The sequence below is a fragment of the Styela clava genome, chromosome 14, assembly GCF_964204865.1.
Source record: "Styela clava chromosome 14, kaStyClav1.hap1.2, whole genome shotgun sequence".
NCBI lineage: Eukaryota > Metazoa > Chordata > Ascidiacea > Stolidobranchia > Styelidae > Styela > Styela clava.
The window spans coordinates 15581377-15599096 of NC_135263.1; the positions used below are offsets into that span (position 1 = coordinate 15581377).

The 17720-nt window shown below is 33.6% G+C and overlaps 2 protein-coding genes across 11 annotated transcripts in view; both read left to right on the forward strand.

Annotated features, from left to right (window-relative positions):
• The window catches only part of LOC120341670 (phospholipid-transporting ATPase IB-like), a 32914-nt gene extending 25304 nt beyond the window's left edge, over positions 1-7610 (forward strand). For 4 of the 8 annotated variants that reach the window (XM_039410230.2, XM_039410233.2, XM_039410231.2 and 1 more), the window contains one exon: positions 5872-7610. In XM_039410230.2, the coding sequence (XP_039266164.1) occupies positions 5872-6112 (241 nt within the window). In that variant the 3' untranslated portion in view covers positions 6113-7610. Of the gene's footprint in view, positions 1-1562; positions 1601-3458; positions 3924-5871 lie in introns of those variants that run through there. The other 4 variants (XM_078120217.1, XM_078120218.1, XM_039410234.2 and 1 more) reach the window with 4 other exon arrangements.
• Positions 7611-8648: 1038 nt separating this feature from the next.
• Positions 8649-17720, forward strand: part of LOC120341699 (TATA-binding protein-associated factor 172-like) — a 40182-nt gene continuing 31110 nt past the window's right edge. The window contains exons 1-11 of one of the 3 annotated variants that reach the window (XM_078119766.1): positions 8649-8666; positions 11232-11324; positions 12286-12412; positions 12861-12981; positions 13109-13249; positions 14117-14222; positions 14312-14390; positions 14554-14666; positions 15126-15240; positions 16329-16487; positions 17099-17194. In XM_078119766.1, coding sequence (XP_077975892.1) covers positions 11299-11324; positions 12286-12412; positions 12861-12981; positions 13109-13249; positions 14117-14222; positions 14312-14390; positions 14554-14666; positions 15126-15240; positions 16329-16487; positions 17099-17194 — 1083 coding nt within the window. In that variant the 5' untranslated portion in view covers positions 8649-8666; positions 11232-11298. Of the gene's footprint in view, positions 8667-11213; positions 11325-12285; positions 12413-12860; positions 12982-13108; positions 13250-14116; positions 14223-14311; positions 14391-14553; positions 14667-15125; positions 15241-16328; positions 16488-17098; positions 17195-17720 lie in introns of those variants that run through there. The other 2 variants (XM_078119765.1, XM_078119767.1) reach the window with 2 other exon arrangements.

Consider the following 17720-nt stretch of genomic DNA (forward strand, 5'->3'; position numbering starts at 1 on the left):
AATGTTTGATTAGCTAAAAATGATATTAGAACCTCATTTATTGCTTTGCGCATTTATGACGTAATAACAGCAAATTAATTGCTTGAATGGCAAAACAATATCCTATTGCTATCGACCAAGATCAGTTTGTGTATATCGAATCAAAATACAACTCAAAAGTGAGATGGAACAGATAGTTTCCAAGAATGAAAAACTCCTGCAGCAAATCCTTTCTAGTGCAAAGTATGATTAGACATGGGTTGCACTGGCATGAATACATTTTGTGTATAACATTTCGTTATTTGTTTCCTTAATATTATGTTTTCCTGGTGTCCTTATTTTTGGGTTTAAATCGATGACAGTCCTGCATATAGAAGAGAGTTATGCCATATTATCGATTTATTTTTAATGATTTACAATTTTAGGTGAAAAACTAAAAAATTCGGGGATTTTTAGCTGCTTTTTTTCCAGCATTCAGACAAAATGAAATGTGTGATGTACCGAAAAGATCCTAGTCCAGCTACCCATCTCAGTCTGTCATATAAAAGTGTTTGGTTTGACATTATACAGGCGCAACTGCAAATGGAAACGTTCCAATGGTTAATAAAAATGAAATAATAACAATGATTTTTATTAGGAAAATTGACAAATATTACCCCTATCATTAATAAACATTACGTTTCTAAAAAAATTTTTGTTTTTGTTTTGTTCAATTTTTATTTTTTCTAAACAATGTTACATGCCAGAAGAAAAGAAATCTCTAATTTTATGTTAACGTTTAGTTCTTTCTATTCAGCATAGAGAATTGTCAGCAGTGCATTATTTAATTGTGGAAATTATTTTTGTGCAATCCAGAATCATTATCAAATATACTACAGGGTGTTCATAGAGTCAAAATATTAAATTTCGTAAAAGAACTTTGATGTGCTTCGTACGACTTATAGTGGGCATGTGAAGCTGTGAAAAACTTAAAATAAACACTGATTAAAAAAAATCACTGGCTTCATAATAAAATAAAAATTGTAACAGGACTTTATAAACACTATATGTATTTTTTGTTATCTGCATTGCCAATTTGGCAATTTTTTTTTGGAATCAGAAATATTTATTTGTTATAAGTGAGTCTCGGAGTATTTCCCGAAACTCAAATTATTTTGTTCATGGCTCTTTAAGTCAGGGGTGTGTAACCTGAGGTGTGCGGGCCAAATGTGGCCCACAATAAAAAATTGTGCAGCCCGCGGAAAAGTGGTATTTTTGAAGGGTGTGTGCCTTGCAAAGCGAGTTCTCGATTTAGTCTAATCTGATACATGCGAGAAATTCTAATCCATCTGCGTTGCAAAACCTATACCTAGTTGTGAAAAGCAAACAACGCGTGTCATGAGATCGAAAACCAAAATTTTTGTGTATGAGACTACTACGAGAAAGCCTATGTTAAATGAAGGTGCAGCCCGCGGTTTCACTCAGTTATTTGTATTGGGCACTCTTCTATTATTAAAGGTTGCACTCCCCTGCGTTAAGTAAAAAACTATTTCTGATTTATTGTGTGTGCTTCATATCAGCTTGTTGAATATTCCTTTCTTCAGAACCTCTGTTCTCTTGTGACGTTTGTGATCGAATGTGGGTAAGAATGTCTGTCATCGTGAGTCGTAGCTTATGCTATTGTATGTGCTTGTCATTGTTTGTATTAACATATGCAACCATTATCATTTGCTTGTCTGTGTCAAGTAGCTTCATACTTTTCAAATAGTGATTACCGGTTCATTGTTGTTAGATTAGAACAGGGGTGGGCCAATTGCGGGCCGAATACGGCTCTCTGAAGTGTTTCATCCGGCCCACTTGTGTCTGCTAAATTTATGACTACAATTTTAATGGATATGGATTTATGTTGAAAATATCGATGAAAATAACGTCATAATGAATGACCCCGATGTTACATTATGCTTATCATTATATAAACGTTAGCCAAGCTGTTTGACTAGCTCTTGTAAATAGTACACTGGTTTTTATTCATAGTTTTCCATATTGAGTTTTGAGCCTCCGGCCCAGTAACCAATTTTATTATCTGTAACCCGCCCACTCCGAAAAGTAATTGCTCACCCCTGGATTAGAATATTCTTTGTGAGAAAGATAAGTTTGTGTTGAACATCATAACAAATTTGAAATGCTGTTTTATATGATATAATTGACGATATTTGATAGTCGTAGTTGTGTATAAAAGTAGGGGTAGAACTTGTGGGCTGTGGCATTATTTAACGATTTTATGTTATGTTCAAATCTCACTCTTTTTTAAATTGATTAGACAAGATTCTTTTTGAAAACTTGGGGGTTCAAATTTCATCCCCCCCCACCTCACCCAGGGTGTAATAAAATGGGTAGGCAATGCCAAACCAGGAAAATTCGGACCTGATAGTAGCTCCCTATAAATCGTTCGATATCAGTGGCTGCTTGCATAGAGCCTTGTTCAGACCGAAAGACGTTTATTTTGAAGCAGTTAAACATAATTTTGCTACAAAATGAATCAATTTTGAATATTAGGAATCGGAAGTTTTGACTGTTATGATTCATATAACAGGATATTGCAAGAGTTGGCAAAACTGGCTGTCCTTTAAAAATTGAATTGGGCCACACAAAATTCAAAAAATAAATTGGTATGAAAAAAAGGCATACATATGTTTGCTTCACATAGAATACATTGAGAACTGCACATTCCCATTTTTAAAACACTCAAGTGTAAAGGGAAACTCAAATATCAAATACAGTATTTGACACACGTCACGAATTGCATCTCAATTTTCCTCATAATGTTGAACCTATGACATAAAATTTAAAAAAAAAAAGGTTTTTTTTTTAACTTCTCAAATATTTATCATCCTGTCATCCTGCATTAACTTTCTGTAATACATGTAATGACGTGTTGGAAAAAAATTAGATCGCATTAATATTAAATACGACAAGAAAAAATTTCTACAACATATGTATATTAAATTAATACAAGCTTGTTTTTGTGCACAAAAATGATCATAATGTGTGTCGGGATGTGCTTTCTATGAATCCTTCTGCAACCTATGCTTTATTCTCTGATCTGTTTTGCTTTAACTAGGATCCTATTCTCTATTCTGATGACTTCTGTGAATCTTCTTCACCATGTATAGAAACTTCAGCGAAATTACAATGCTTTTTCATTGATGTAATATGCGCTCTTTTTCTCACTCAGCGTTATGATATGCATTGCAATATAATAGTCTTCTGAGCTGTGATTTTCATTAGGGGTGACTTGTCTCTTTTTGTGCTCCTATTTTAGTTGGTTTGGTATATATTTGTTGCCCACAATAACCAATTTTGTAAAAATAATGATCATATCACCAAGGTCGATATTTGTTAATAAGGAAATGCCAGATACCCCTGTTCATTTCTCAAAATGTTACATGGAACACCCGTTCCAAAAGTCTGCTTTTTTTACTGTGATTCATTATTTGCAGGACGTCCAATCAAGCTTGGGTAGCAGTTTAATGCTGATGTAATTGAGATCAATGCTTTTTTCGTCTTACACGTTTGGGAATCCTAATTGAGGCGTCATCAGAAAATCAAGTTTTTTTCCTGAATTATTGGCAAAAATACCCATCTCTCACACCCATGTTTTTGCATTTGCCTTCTCAATCATATTTCTAAGAAAAAATTTTGTGGAGTTTATACTATATATTACACATTGTGGCATATTGCTGTTGTGTTGAGTGAAATTATTTTATATTGAAGCCTTTTGCTTTTTAATCTTTTTGATAATTAACACTTGTATGATTGTTTGGTGTTTGAGCAAAAAAATTTTATATATATTTTTTTTGTATCTGGAGTGCATTATTTTCTAACAAAAAGTGACAAAAGCATAAAATGAAATTGAATTTATGAGTTATATCCTATCTTTATAACTAGATATGAGGAGAATGCAGGTGCGTCAATCATTCAACATAAAATAAATGCATGCAAATTTTTTTTATAGAATACACTTTTCTGTTAAAAGTTCAATTTTTTGAGTAACATTTGTTTTTTTATTATTATTATTAAGGTTTTAAATTTATAATTGAATCTATTCGTAATCTGATACAGTTTTAAAAACTTGAAATTTAGCTTTATTTCTTTAAAATAAACACAAAGAATTACCCTTTTTCTTGTATACTAATGATCAAAACTATATTTGCTGACCACCACAAAATTGTCACCTTCCAGTTTGTATCAAACCTATTTTTTGGTACTCCCGTAATATGTGAACCAAGATGGCAGACACCGAAATGTAGTATGTGTACCAGGTTAGGGTCAGGCCATAATTTCAGGTCCAAATATTTGGTCACTTGGCTAGTCCCTGAACTCGTAATAGAACTAGAATGAGGAAAATTGGAATAAAGTTAGGGCCGAACCCTAACCTATGGTACACATACCATATTCCGGTGTCTGCCATCTTGGTTCACATGATACGCAAGTGCCATTTCTTTGGGGTCTATTTGGTTTCTTTTTGACAAAAAAATAACTTTCTTATTTGGAATGGAGATAATATTTGTTTGTGTTGGGAACAGGTCATTTCTTTATCCTTTTTCACTTTGAGTGTTATCCTATTACACTGTGCCATAAAAAATATTAAGAATTTAATATTTTGTAACTTCAGCTTCTTATAATATAGTGTATCCATAAAGTCTTTTTTTTAAATTGCAAAGGGAATTTATCGATACCATATATTCTTTGGCCCTCACAGATGTACTAAATGAAGTAAAAATACTTGAACTATTACTGATTTAAAAACAACAAACCTGGTCAAGATATATTGAGAACAGACTTCATATCAAAATTAAAATTGGAAAATGATTTTATGGACACCCTATCTAAATCAAACACTCTCCTGCTACAAGCTTAATAATAAAACGTCAATTACTTGAAAATATTTTTTCAAGAAAGTATTTTTTTGTTTTATTTAAGTTTGCATGCACATGGTTTAGACATAAAAATCCTTGATTCTGTAGACTTCCATTTCATTTTCGAAGCATGGTCATATCAAGTAAACACATTTTTATGAAGTAGTTAAATAGTGCCATGTTTCTATCATGTTGAAGTTGCCATTTATTTCAATTTATCATGTCCATATTTATAAACATTTGAATTAAATATATCAAACAACGATTGTGTCTGTGTCTAATTGGTTTAATTTTTGACAAATGATTTTATATTTGAACTATCTTTTTATACTAAAAGTTTCAATTTGTGATTTATGGGATATTTATTGCTGAAAAACAATTACTTTGATTTTGAAAAATAAAATAAATTTTTTTTTTAATGTACACCTAGTTTGTTATAATGTGTTTAACTTCAGGAAAATAATGAAAGCAATTCTATTTTTGTAATCAGTTTTTAGGACAGAAGTGATTAGCATCAAAATGCAGATCAAATTTAATGATTTCATTTCATTATGTCACTCAGGTCAAGCTGTAAATATCACTGCATTTATTCTGCCATAATTTTTCATGTACATATTATGCATATTATAGATTTTTTTTTTTTGTTAAGTAGTTGGGTTATTTTTTAAATAGTTTGAACATATGCTGATTATAAGAATTAAATCTATAATTACTGAAAAATAACATCTTAGTTATATATTGTATCAATTTGGTTATTTAGGTGCTTTGAAAACATTTGCAAAGTGAATTTCGTTTCCATATGCTGCACAAATGACTGTGTGTTATATCACATCATAGCTAATTTTTACCTGATAAGTTTCGAATAATACTAAAAATAAACACCATAAAAATTCACCATAATTCTTACTAACGAATAATGGTCAAAAAATAAGCGAGTTTTGCAAATATTTCCTTCCAGTGTAATGCTGGTGTAAATGTATGATTTTTTTTACAGCTTGACAGAAAAAGCTCATTTGTTGCGAAACATGTTCGGCACACATTTGCGCAGAGAAGGTTCGCAATCAAGTGCGGAATCTCACGAACTCCCTTCGACATCAAGAGATGATCGGTACATATCGCCGCAACATAGTCATCATCATGGATTTGCGTTTTCGCAAGAAGAGCGAGGCGTCGTTACGCAATCTCAGCTTATTAGGAGTTATGACTCCACTGCTGATAAACCTTTAGGAAAATAACATTGACATTGTTTTTTAAGTTAGTTTTTTGTTATTTTTCTTTAAATTTTTTTGAAATTTTTTGTAGCTTATTAAATGTGCAACTCATGTATGATAATATAAAGAGAATCAGATGAAGCTTCAGCATAAGTTCCACCACTTCTAAGCATTCCTATGTGGCATTGATATATAACTACACCAGGCCCCAACCCCAGAAGCTTTCTATACCTGGTATAGTTCTAAAGATTATTCTATTTACTGTGAATTGGCTGTAGTATTTCTGAAATTTTCATTTACAAAATCCTATCACTTTCAGATATTCTAGGCTTCAAAAGTTTGGCGGTTTCCCTAAAGTTAGTAATTTGAAATCACATTCTATTTTTGGTAGCAGGTACTGCTTTTCACCAAGGTTTCATATGTCATTAGTATTTATTAACAGGAATCCACTTTGTTTGCTTCTTATTGTATTTGTGTATGAAATATATATTGAATAATTATTTAAATTATTATATAAAAAATCATATAGTCGTTTAAGAATACACCCATAGTAAAGTCAACATTCACACATTATACTTTGATTTTCGTGTTGATGCTTAATCATACAAGCAAAAATTCATAAATGTAGCCAATCTTCATTTATATATTAGATGGATTAGATTTAAATGAATTGAACTATTGTTATATTATTTTCATAAGTTCAAACTATAGCATTCATACGGTAGATTGTTCCTTTATATCAGTGGCTCTCAAACCGCGTCCTACGGGCCAATTACGGCACGTATAATTAAGATACCGATATAATCAAATTGATATGAATATACACATGCTTAAACTGTGATAATGACGTAACAAAGCCGGCATCAAGAATGCAAAAAAGTGAAAACATGAAAATGGTAAACTTTTTTACTCTAGTTCGGCGGGCCATATTAAAAAACAGAATTGGTCCGCAGGGCCACGGTTTGGAAACCACTGGTTAAGATATTCATGGTATATCTTATCGGGTAAATATCTCTCGTTAAATAATTTTTGATATATTTTATATTGCTATAGTCTTTACTTCATCTATGTGTTTTTTCATTGGAAATCATATCTCACATACACTCATATTTCATTTTATGTTATTCTGTTATGCAGATGTGTTCCATTTTCATTTCGCTTAAATTTTTGTCCGATTTCCACATCTTTTATTTGAACAATGCCCTGAGAAGCAGAAAATGATTTGTAGTGATTATGCGTACGTAGTGGGCTAGATCTCCATTGAAGTTGGTGTACACCAGAAATTGTAGTAGTTTTCTTATAGAAAATCAGAATTGACACAGCATTTTCATATTTGGATTGCGTGATAGATGCCGAGTGTTAATGTGCTACCATAATATTGCGTTTCTTTGTTTCGAAACATGACTTTGCTTTTATATTGATAAGATTGTTTGTTTTTATATCACTCGTACTTCTGTTAATTGTATCACAGTATATTTGTTTTGTTATTATTTTCGAAAGTATAAAAAGGCTTCATCTCTTATGTTGATGTTTCATCAGCTTTACTGATTGTGTTATCGATGGGGTGGGTGCTAGATGGTTTTTTTTAGAACTTTTTGGCGAACATTTGGACTGGCTTACTAGATCTACTAGTATTATAGTCACTTTGATCAGAAACGTGACTATCAACTTCGGCTCAGCCACACTTTTTGAATAGACGATTGTTATTGCAGTCTGATTACCTCTGACCTCTGATTACCCTGCGTGTGCTAGAATCTCCCGTGTGATATGATTATGTGCCAGAGGGTTGCGCAAGGTTACCGCCGGGTCATTTAGAACTTTGCAACGCGCGTTTCTTTGTGCCATATGCTACGAATGGAAATATAACAGAGTAAAAGAGATGCAGATAACAATCACACAGGAAAAGATTAATATATTTATCTTGGGAAAGAGTAAGTCAATAAGACGACTTAATATTTTAGCGAAACACGGCTTCTCGTCCAATTACCAGTCCATGTCTGGTGCGGGTTTAGTTAGCCAGTTATTTGTTTCAGATGCGTGGACTTGATGTTGGAGGTAATCAGGGGCTCCGTGCCAAGCGTATTCCTAACGATTGCACGATGCGACACAATCGGAGATCGAAAATAACGTATTAATGAACTCATGGAAATTTAACGGTGGCTAGATTCAACTATTTTTCACATAAGGAGCTGTCCGTTTCTTTATTTGAAAACATATATTTTGATTACTTTGTCAATAAGGATCCTTGGTTTCCTATGGTTTTGCGTCAATTGTAAATCGCATAATTATCGGTATTTCATGCTTGTAAATTCAGATAGATGCATCACCAGGACCGGATAATTTTGTCCAATCGAATCAAGTGAATATTGCATGTTAATGAAAATACATCAGTATTTATAAGGAAAGTATATATGCGTTATGTGCAAACATTAAATTATTAGATTCATATGATCATATATATCTAAATTTTGTCAACACAACTTAAAACTGACAAATAGCTTGAAAAACCACCAAAATGAGCTAAAGTTGAACACCTTGCTAATAAACTAATGTTACGGAAGTAGACAAGAAAATCGAGGTAAGATTTTTAATTAATTTAGGCTTAAATATAGGGAGTATCACGACCTCCGGTTTGGTAATCAGTCCAACTTGGTCCTGGAAATAGGTAACCAGTTCATTTGATTCATATGCATGGACTTGTTGGTGGAGGAAGTCGTAGCTACCAGCGAGGAGTCCAACAGTAGCCTACCCTCGCACATAATTATCTCCCGCAAAATGCGAACCCGCGCTGGGTAATCAGAAGTGCGATGGCAAGCGTATTCCTAACACTTAGCACGATGCGCGAATCGTCGAGGTGGTTGAGGAATCCGTAACTAACTAGTGGTTACATGAATAGCCTTACGTCTGAAAGAAGTTCAGAATTCGCTTACACCTAATTATCCTCGTGGGATTGAAACCTACATATGTTATATATGTCTACTGTCTTTCTGCTATGTGATTACTATGCTTTAACAGAAGTATTCAACTATAATCATCTACAGATTCGTAACGAAAAACCTTTTTAACTGAACGCTAAAATTAACCCCAACCTAAAATTTCTGCTGACCACCCTTCAACCTCAACTCAAATGGGATGGATTCGAGTTCCAACTAATTTTCCATTTTTTCACATGCATACGCAACTACCCATTTTAGCAGCAATAACTTTAACGCAGTTAATGAAACAGCAATAACATTTTTACTAAAAAATTGAGGAAAGGCTTTTCTTTACGGAATTAACATTTTAAGTTAAAAATGTTGCACAGAATAAAACACAGATAATAGCTTGGTTTTGTCCCACGCCTAATAAAAGCTCTTTAATTGTTAAATTGATATTTAATCGTAGTGGTATATATTTACGCTTAAACTATAAAATACTTTTTCATATAGTTACAGCCAATTTTTAAAGTTATTACGCAATTCTGTTGACCAGATTTTAATTTTCAGTAGTTTTAACAGCACGAAACTTATTGGACACGTAGTGGACATAACGATCGTTTCAATATTATGTTGTTGTTGTTCTTGTTCTTGTTCTTGTTCTTGTTGTTCTTTGACACGTTTTTAAAAAGTCGCTTTTCTCTTCGAATACTGGACCAATTGCTTTGAAATTTTTAGTGGTTAAAGATAAAAATTTTCTCCAGAAGGCTATTACTTTTTTTTCGCTATGACGTCATCAAAATTATGTGACTCTACGTGTCCATATATTTGAGCATAGCTCTCTTGTTGTAAATATATCGAAAAATTTAATCATAATTATTTTTTATATCTACGATTAGTCTAATATGGAAATTATTTTGATCAGATGTTTTTAATAAATTATTTTTTCATGCTTTGGATATACACGATATCATTTTTAAATGCGATTGCATAAAAATATTATTATTGAAAAATATACGAAAACATTGCAATGGACCTTTCCCCGAGCATTGACTTCCTTGTTTACTTCGTGACATTGGCCAATCAGCAAGATGCAAAAAGTGACGTAACAATGCTCCCTTTTCGCATCCGCTCAGACACATTTCTCACTCAGATTTTCAAGCGTGGTCGTAAACATTACCTCGTTTTCGCGTTTTTAAACTCTATTCGTTAATTTTCAGTTGTGTTTCGGAAACTTAAATATAAATCAGATATTTCAATGATCACTCTGTTTCCTAGAAGTTTTAATTTAATTGCAGTAACTAAAAATCAGTGTGGAAATAGCTGTGATAGACTAGGCTAAAATTCTTTACCGGTAAAAAACAGATTGTTGTATGCGATGAATCATAATAATGGTTTAAAACACATACCCCATTTTACAGGCGCCAACTCGCAAAAGCACTCTTAAAATAGCCCTGAAAATTTTGCAATGGTGAAGAATTTTTCGGGGGTCAAAGGTCGGGTTATCCGGATAACAGATAGCCGGATAATCTCTGTGGAATCAGAAAGAGCATTCAGTGCATCTGGTTGTTCGTCACAAAACTTCGGTTTCGTATACATGACTCCACAATTGATCCGTTGTGCTTCATATGGAATGCATTACAGAAAAGTAATAAACCCCGCTCTTCTGAAACCCAATTCGTCTGCTTCCATCCATGGAAATTAGATGCCTTCAATAGATTTCTTTCTTTTCTTCCTTCCTCATTTCTTTGCCATACCCAATACCTTAAGTATCTGAAACATTTCTATCGACTTGGAGTGGACTTTGTTTCCATTGCATACTATACTTTTCTGGATACTTCCTTATCAAAAAATGAAATGAATAATTTCCTTTATGTTCATGATTTCATTTATATATAAGCTCGTACAGTGAATGTGTATACATTTACAATTAAAATGTGTCGTGATTTTTAATCAATTCACGACAAAAATCTAGCGAAATCGTTCTCTAACAAATAGCAGTAACTATCTAGTTAACCGGATATTCAAAATACGAAATTTACGGATATATCCCATTTCCGAATTGTAAAAATCATAGATATACTAACTAACTTGATTTTGAATCGCATTAGTCTGCAATAAAACAAATACTTATTTTCTTCAACATAAAAGCATCAATATTTTTTACGCGTGTAGACTATTTTCAATTCTGCCTTCCAAATACAGCAATATTTACAATTTTTGCCCAGATGGACTAGATGTCATGCTGCCTATCATCTGTTTATTGTAGTCTAGCTGAGTGGTAAATGTGGAAATATGGCAACATCTCACAAAGGCACCAGGTTTGTTTTCAATATTATTCCATTATCTCCTGAGAAAGCTGTTTGTACAGCCTAATCTAGAAGCATTACTGCATTATCCTCATTGATTATGTTTTGAGTTAATATTCAGATATTGAAGAAATATAGCTTCAGAACTTACGTATTAATTCAGTAATTCATGTAATTTGATAATGTCAAATTTGGGTCTCATGTAGTTTCGGGGTCTCGTGTAGTTTCGTACCTAACGTACTTCTAGTGGCCATACCATAAAAAAATTTTCCTGTGTCAATCTTAACCCTGTAACCCCCATCTGACTACGCCATTCAAAAATTATGTCACTACGACATCACAATCATGTCATAAAGCTTACCAAATATACGTATGATTGCCCGTAATGGCCGACGAGAAAGAACTGACTAACGTCATCGATCTCTCTTATATTGGGATCGTTGCGATGAGAAAACGAGAGAAATAACTGTTCGATTTCGGGTGCTCGTCTGCGCGTCTTGGATGACAGTTCGTATAGTTTGAGCTCTATTGCATCACTGTGACGTTGTAGTGACGTAATTTTTAGATGGGGTAGTCGGGTAGGGGTTAGGATTGACACATGAAAAATTGTTATGCTACGCCCACTTGAAGTATGTTAGGTACGAAACTACATGAGACCCTAGTTTTGTACCTAACGTACTTTTAGTGGGTGTATCATAACAATTTTTTTATGTGTCGATCCTCCCCCCAAGAGAACGAGAGAAATAGCTTGCTTGATTTCGTGTGACGGTCTGAGCATCTTGGATGATAGTTCATGTCGCAAAGATTAATCTAAATTTGTATCGAGCAAGGTATATGAAATCTGTCTCAACACTATGGTACTACCAGGCAATAGGGCTTCTGATAACATTCCCCTTCTTGCAGAACTCTGGAACCCTGTTTTAATTTATCCACTTGCTTTGCTATAACTATAAGCTTATTTTAATTATTTTAGCCGACTGGATCGTTTATTTATTCTATTGGAAAATGGAACAACGTCTACTACAAGAAAAGCTGCAGCGAAACAACTTGGTGAAGTTCAGAAGAAACATCCGCATGAACTAAATAATTTATTAGGAAGGGTAATTGCTTCTGTTTACCTGTTAACAGCTGTTTTTAAAATTTCCCGAGAAGTTTGATCTCTAGAATTTAATCCAATGAACTTTCTGTGTTTCGAATAATCCATTTTTAATTTTTCATCAGTTCTGTAAAACTAAGGACTTTCTAAAAGGTAGCTTATGGCTGATAATTCGAAGTAAGACAGTGAGAGAATAAGATCCTGACCAAATAATTAATCGGTCCGTTATACAACAGTTGCATATTGATTGATTTATACTTATGATGGTGAAATTTTAGTACCGAACAAACGCCCACCTAAAATAAGTGCTTGTGGCATTACTGGGCAGCTTTCCAAAAGACCCCAGTGGAACAGACCACAGACTGTAGCCTGGTCCCCATTCCAAGAATCATTAACTATTATTATTAAATTTTAAATCAGTAATATAAATAATGATTATTATCAATTTTTAGTTGATGACATACATACAACACAAAGAATGGGATACAAGAATCGCTGGTGCAGAAGCTATAAAATCTGTTGTTGCAGAAGTCCCACTCTGGAAACCGGAACCTTCCTTGAAAAAAGGTGAAGGTCTGGGTAAAGCATTAGATTGGTATCAGAGATGAATCACTTTGATTTCTCGGCTTCACTAATTCAGTACATTTTATAGTTGTTTTTATATTAATTTATATTGCTAAACGAAATTTTAATTTTGCAGATCCTGCTTTGAAAGAGGTCCCGAGAGTACAAAATCGACTTGAATTTTCTCAGATAAATATTGAACAAATTATGAATGGGGCTCAACTTTTACTCAGCTCATCTGGAGAAGAATTTGAGTCAGTTGAGGAAGAGGGAATTGGTATGAAACATATTAAATCAATACAAATAATATTATTTATGGTGTAATCAATTTTTTGTTGCTCTCATATATGTATAGGCTATAGGGGGACCCAAAAACAGAAACACAGAACATATTTTAGAGCAGTAGATCCTGAACTTTTATGGCACTTTCCGGCTCATTCCGGCAGCTTTTAGCACTCATGACCATGTTTATTTGTGTTTTTTTGATTGATGTATTATTTACAAATCTCATTATCTTTGGAACAATTCATGCTCAACAAAGTGATAACACCATGTGAAATAACCTTATCAAGCAATGAATATTGGAAAGAATGGGGAGTCTTCTTGTGTTGTTAAAAGTAGAATCAGTTTTGCACCCAGCATTATGGCCCCCCTCCAACTGCTCTGTGACCCCCTTAGATGGGCACGGGCGTCCGGTTGGTAACCGCTGTTCCAGAGAGAACATAACTTTTCTACAAAGCCTACTGGATTACTGAAACTTCTGGGTACAGTCGTACACGAGCAGAAGTTCAAGTGGCAATAAATTTTTTTTCGTTTTTGTAGAAGTAATTAAGAACTTTATCTGTACCTAATATCTTTAATAACAAAACCTCAACAAAATGTCAACAACTTCACCGATTTCTTGTTAATTGCTAATTTATTTTGTAATATGTCATTATTATTAGCATAGTAAGGAGTGTTTATTGAAGACACACAATTTTCATGTCGTGCATACTGACACTGAATTTAACTGAAATGACGAAGTTATTATCTTTATGTTGACAAGAATAGAACATTCTGTCACACTACCATAACTTGCCATATTGCTAAGGTTTAAGAGATCAGTTTATGGTTAACTTAACTTTTTTTTTCATTCCTTATTCAGATGCCAGAGAACGAGTTTTGAGGGCGCGAAGAAGAATAGAAAAGAAAATGGGACTTACTGTTGGTAATGGAACATCATTAGGCGTTTCATCAAGTGATTTATTCATGTGAGTATGCTGCTATAAAAACTTTTATTGCTGAAACAACAGAGGTTCTACCTGGAAAATCATTAATTTTTTTCAAATTTTTTTTGTAGAGATGAGGATCTTGTTGCACCAGTGGAATCTTCAACCAAAATAAAACAGTCTGCAAATAAACGAAATATACAAAAGAAGGTATGAATGTTTTTTTCATAATTTTAGAAATACACGCTGAACTGCATATCATTGGTAGAATTAGATATAAATTTATAATAATTGTAAATATACCATTTCCTGATATTGTTACATTTAAAATATTTTTACCTATTTGATTCATCGAATGATATTTCCATTTTAGCCATGTGGTGATGTGATGGCCCAATTAACTGAAGGAATGAGCAATAGAGAGAAAAATCGTGCAAAAAGAAAAGCAAAAATAATGATGAAACAAAATTCTAGAGACGGAACCCAGTAAGTTTTATAAAAGTAACTTCCGATATGACATGGTTGAACAATGAACTGGCATTTGAACCACCCATGCCCAAGATTGAATAAAAAACTATTCCTAAATTCATATTTTTAGATATGAAATATATCGAATATTTCCTAAATTGCAAAAATACGAACGGAATATGGTAGTGCATAATAATGCATCTAAACATTGTTTTGGTCATTTCTCTAATTTTAATATTGTTATGAGTGGAATGAAGTCTATTTTATGTCTGTCAATCAGATATCAAATGTATATATGTAGAACTTTCTAAATGAAACTATTCTAGATTATTTCTAAAATCATCCTTTATTCCATCAAATATCACCAATTTGGATTGTATTCAAATTTTCGATTTGTTTTGGACATTTGAACCTGTATTCGTGTATAGTTAAGCAATACACGAAACTATCATTTGATGTATCCTTTTTAAATCTCAGGGAGAATGACAGTCAGCCTCCAAAGAAACGAAAAAAGAAGGTTGAAGTTCAAGAAAACGAAGAAGAAAACAGTTATGTCAAGCAAGCACCAAATCATGAACCATCACCTGACCTTGTAAGAACTTGGTGTTCAAATGCTTTCGACTAATTAATTATTAATGTATATACTGTGGCAACTTTAAGGAAAATCGTTCAAAGCAGGATCAGTGAAGTTACAAACAAATAAATACTCAAGTGCCAAGAGCTACTAAGACTATAAAGCAGGGATGGGCAAGGTTTTTGGACCATGGTCCGAAAATTTTACCCATCTAGACTGGCAGGCCATGTAAGTGTAACGTAAAAAGTTACATTTTATGAACAAAATTTACAGTAATACAAAAAGAAGTGGAAAGTGGAAAATAACAAGCCTCATGCCAAAACTAAATTCAATCGCAATTTCAACCAAATTCTCGAGCTATTTTTTAGCTGAAACATCAGAATTTGGTTTTGGTTTGGTTGTGGCAGCATCAGGCGGGTTAAATTGAATTACTCAACGGGCTGGTTTTGGCCCGCAGGCCATAGTTTGCTCATGTCAACTATAAAAAGTCTTGTTGTAGGATTGTGCATTTATAACTACTGATCGATGCAAGACTTGAAGCCATTCATGTCAATACGATTAGGAAACAGGGTGCTCCAGAAGTATGTACACCCAGATGTCACACAACCTGAATCCTCACTGGTACACACATACTATGTTCAGATTGTGCGGCATCTTGGTGCGCATATTTCTGGAGGTCCGGAATGCATTTCACATAACTGAAGTTCTTGCAAAAAAACTTAAATTTTTAAGCAATTCAGCCAAGAGATGTTGGTGCATGTATAGGCTTATTTCGAAGTTTAAAACTTGTGTGGCGCTCCAGAAGTGTGTGTACCAATATGGAGGTAACTAATTTTGTTCGCCTACTTCACATCAAGTTGTGTTCATTTGGCTAACACAGACAGTCCCCGAACTCATAATAGAACTAAAATAAGGAAAATTGGAATAAATTTATGGCCTAACCCTAAACTGGTACACACACTACGGGAGTACCACTTGTGTAATGTGGAATGAGAACCGCTCTTTTGTTGCAAAACAATTGATTTGTAAAATTTCTACAATATCATATTTTTAATCTGCTTCCATAATTGTTGCTTCATTTTTTTTTATTTTTTTTTTTATTTTAGTGGGAAGAATGGCCATTTGAATGGATCTGTGAAGAACTTCTCAATCTTCTATTCAGTTCAACATGGGAATGGAGACACGGCGCGTGCCTGGCATTACGAGACATACTTAGTATTCATGGATCAGGAGCAGGAATTGTCAGAGGAGATTCTCAATCAGAGGTGAGTGATCTAACTCTGTTAATTATGTTATGAATATGAAACCCCTTTGTTTCCATGGCTTCAATAAATGTCAAAAATAGTAGGACGGAAAACAATTTCATATTCATTCAGAGAGAGAAAAGATGATTAAAACCATTCAGTCATATGGTGAACCGTGCCCCGCTCGTCCGGTTACCAGTCCACGTCGGGTACAGGATTAGTTAACTATTTATTTGTTTCAGAGACACAGGCTTGATGGTGGAGGAAGCCATAACCTACCAGAGGTTACGTGATCCACCCTACGGCAGCGAGAGGTCCAGTAATCCTCTCACACATAATCATCCCCGTCATTATGCGAACATAAGTAGGCAAGCATATCCGTAACGATTACCATGATGCGCTAACAGTGGACCCAAGAATATTATGTTCTCATAATTGCAGCATCATGGTTGCTAGAGAATTGTCAGAAACATGTTTATGATTGTGAACAATGTCTTACCAGAATATCATATATCTTTTGTAAATTCGAATTGTTGGCCATTTTTAAATTATTTTTTTGGTAAATGAATAATGATATTGATATATTTGCAATTACATCAAATTTCTTTATTTGAAAACATAATCTTCTTTAGATGGAAGATCATAATAACTCTTGGCTTGAGGATGCTGCTATACGAATGTTATGTGTAATGGTACTTGATCGATTCGGTGATTTTGTGTCTGATCAGGTATACTATAAATAAGTGTTTCATATATTCGTATATTTGAAGCCATTATATACATCTCGAAAATATATTACATTACTGAAAATTAAAAAGATTTCTGAGAAAAATGGAATTTAAACTTCCAATGGCTCAGGTAACTCCTCTATTGGATTTATTTATTTACTTCATAAAATTGGATTTTCATTTTTTCAATCCTTTGGTTGAGGAAGATTACAATCTGATTCAAATACCTTTTCACTACCTCACCCAGTGTGTAATAATTTAAGGTAGGCTATTCCGAACTGGAAAAATTCCGGTACTTCCCAAAAATATTAGCCTTGTTTAGAGTGGGAAATGTGATTAAGCGCTGTGTTCGAGTTCTCAGTAATCAGCTTGTGTGACACACAGTAATAGTAAGTCTGTAAATTGCTTTACATACATGGGACTATGAGACAAGTTGTAACCCACCAGGATTTAGATAAACTATAGCGCTGTTGATATTGTAATATTTTGTTTTTTTCTGGCAACACTGCCTGTTCATTTTATTGTT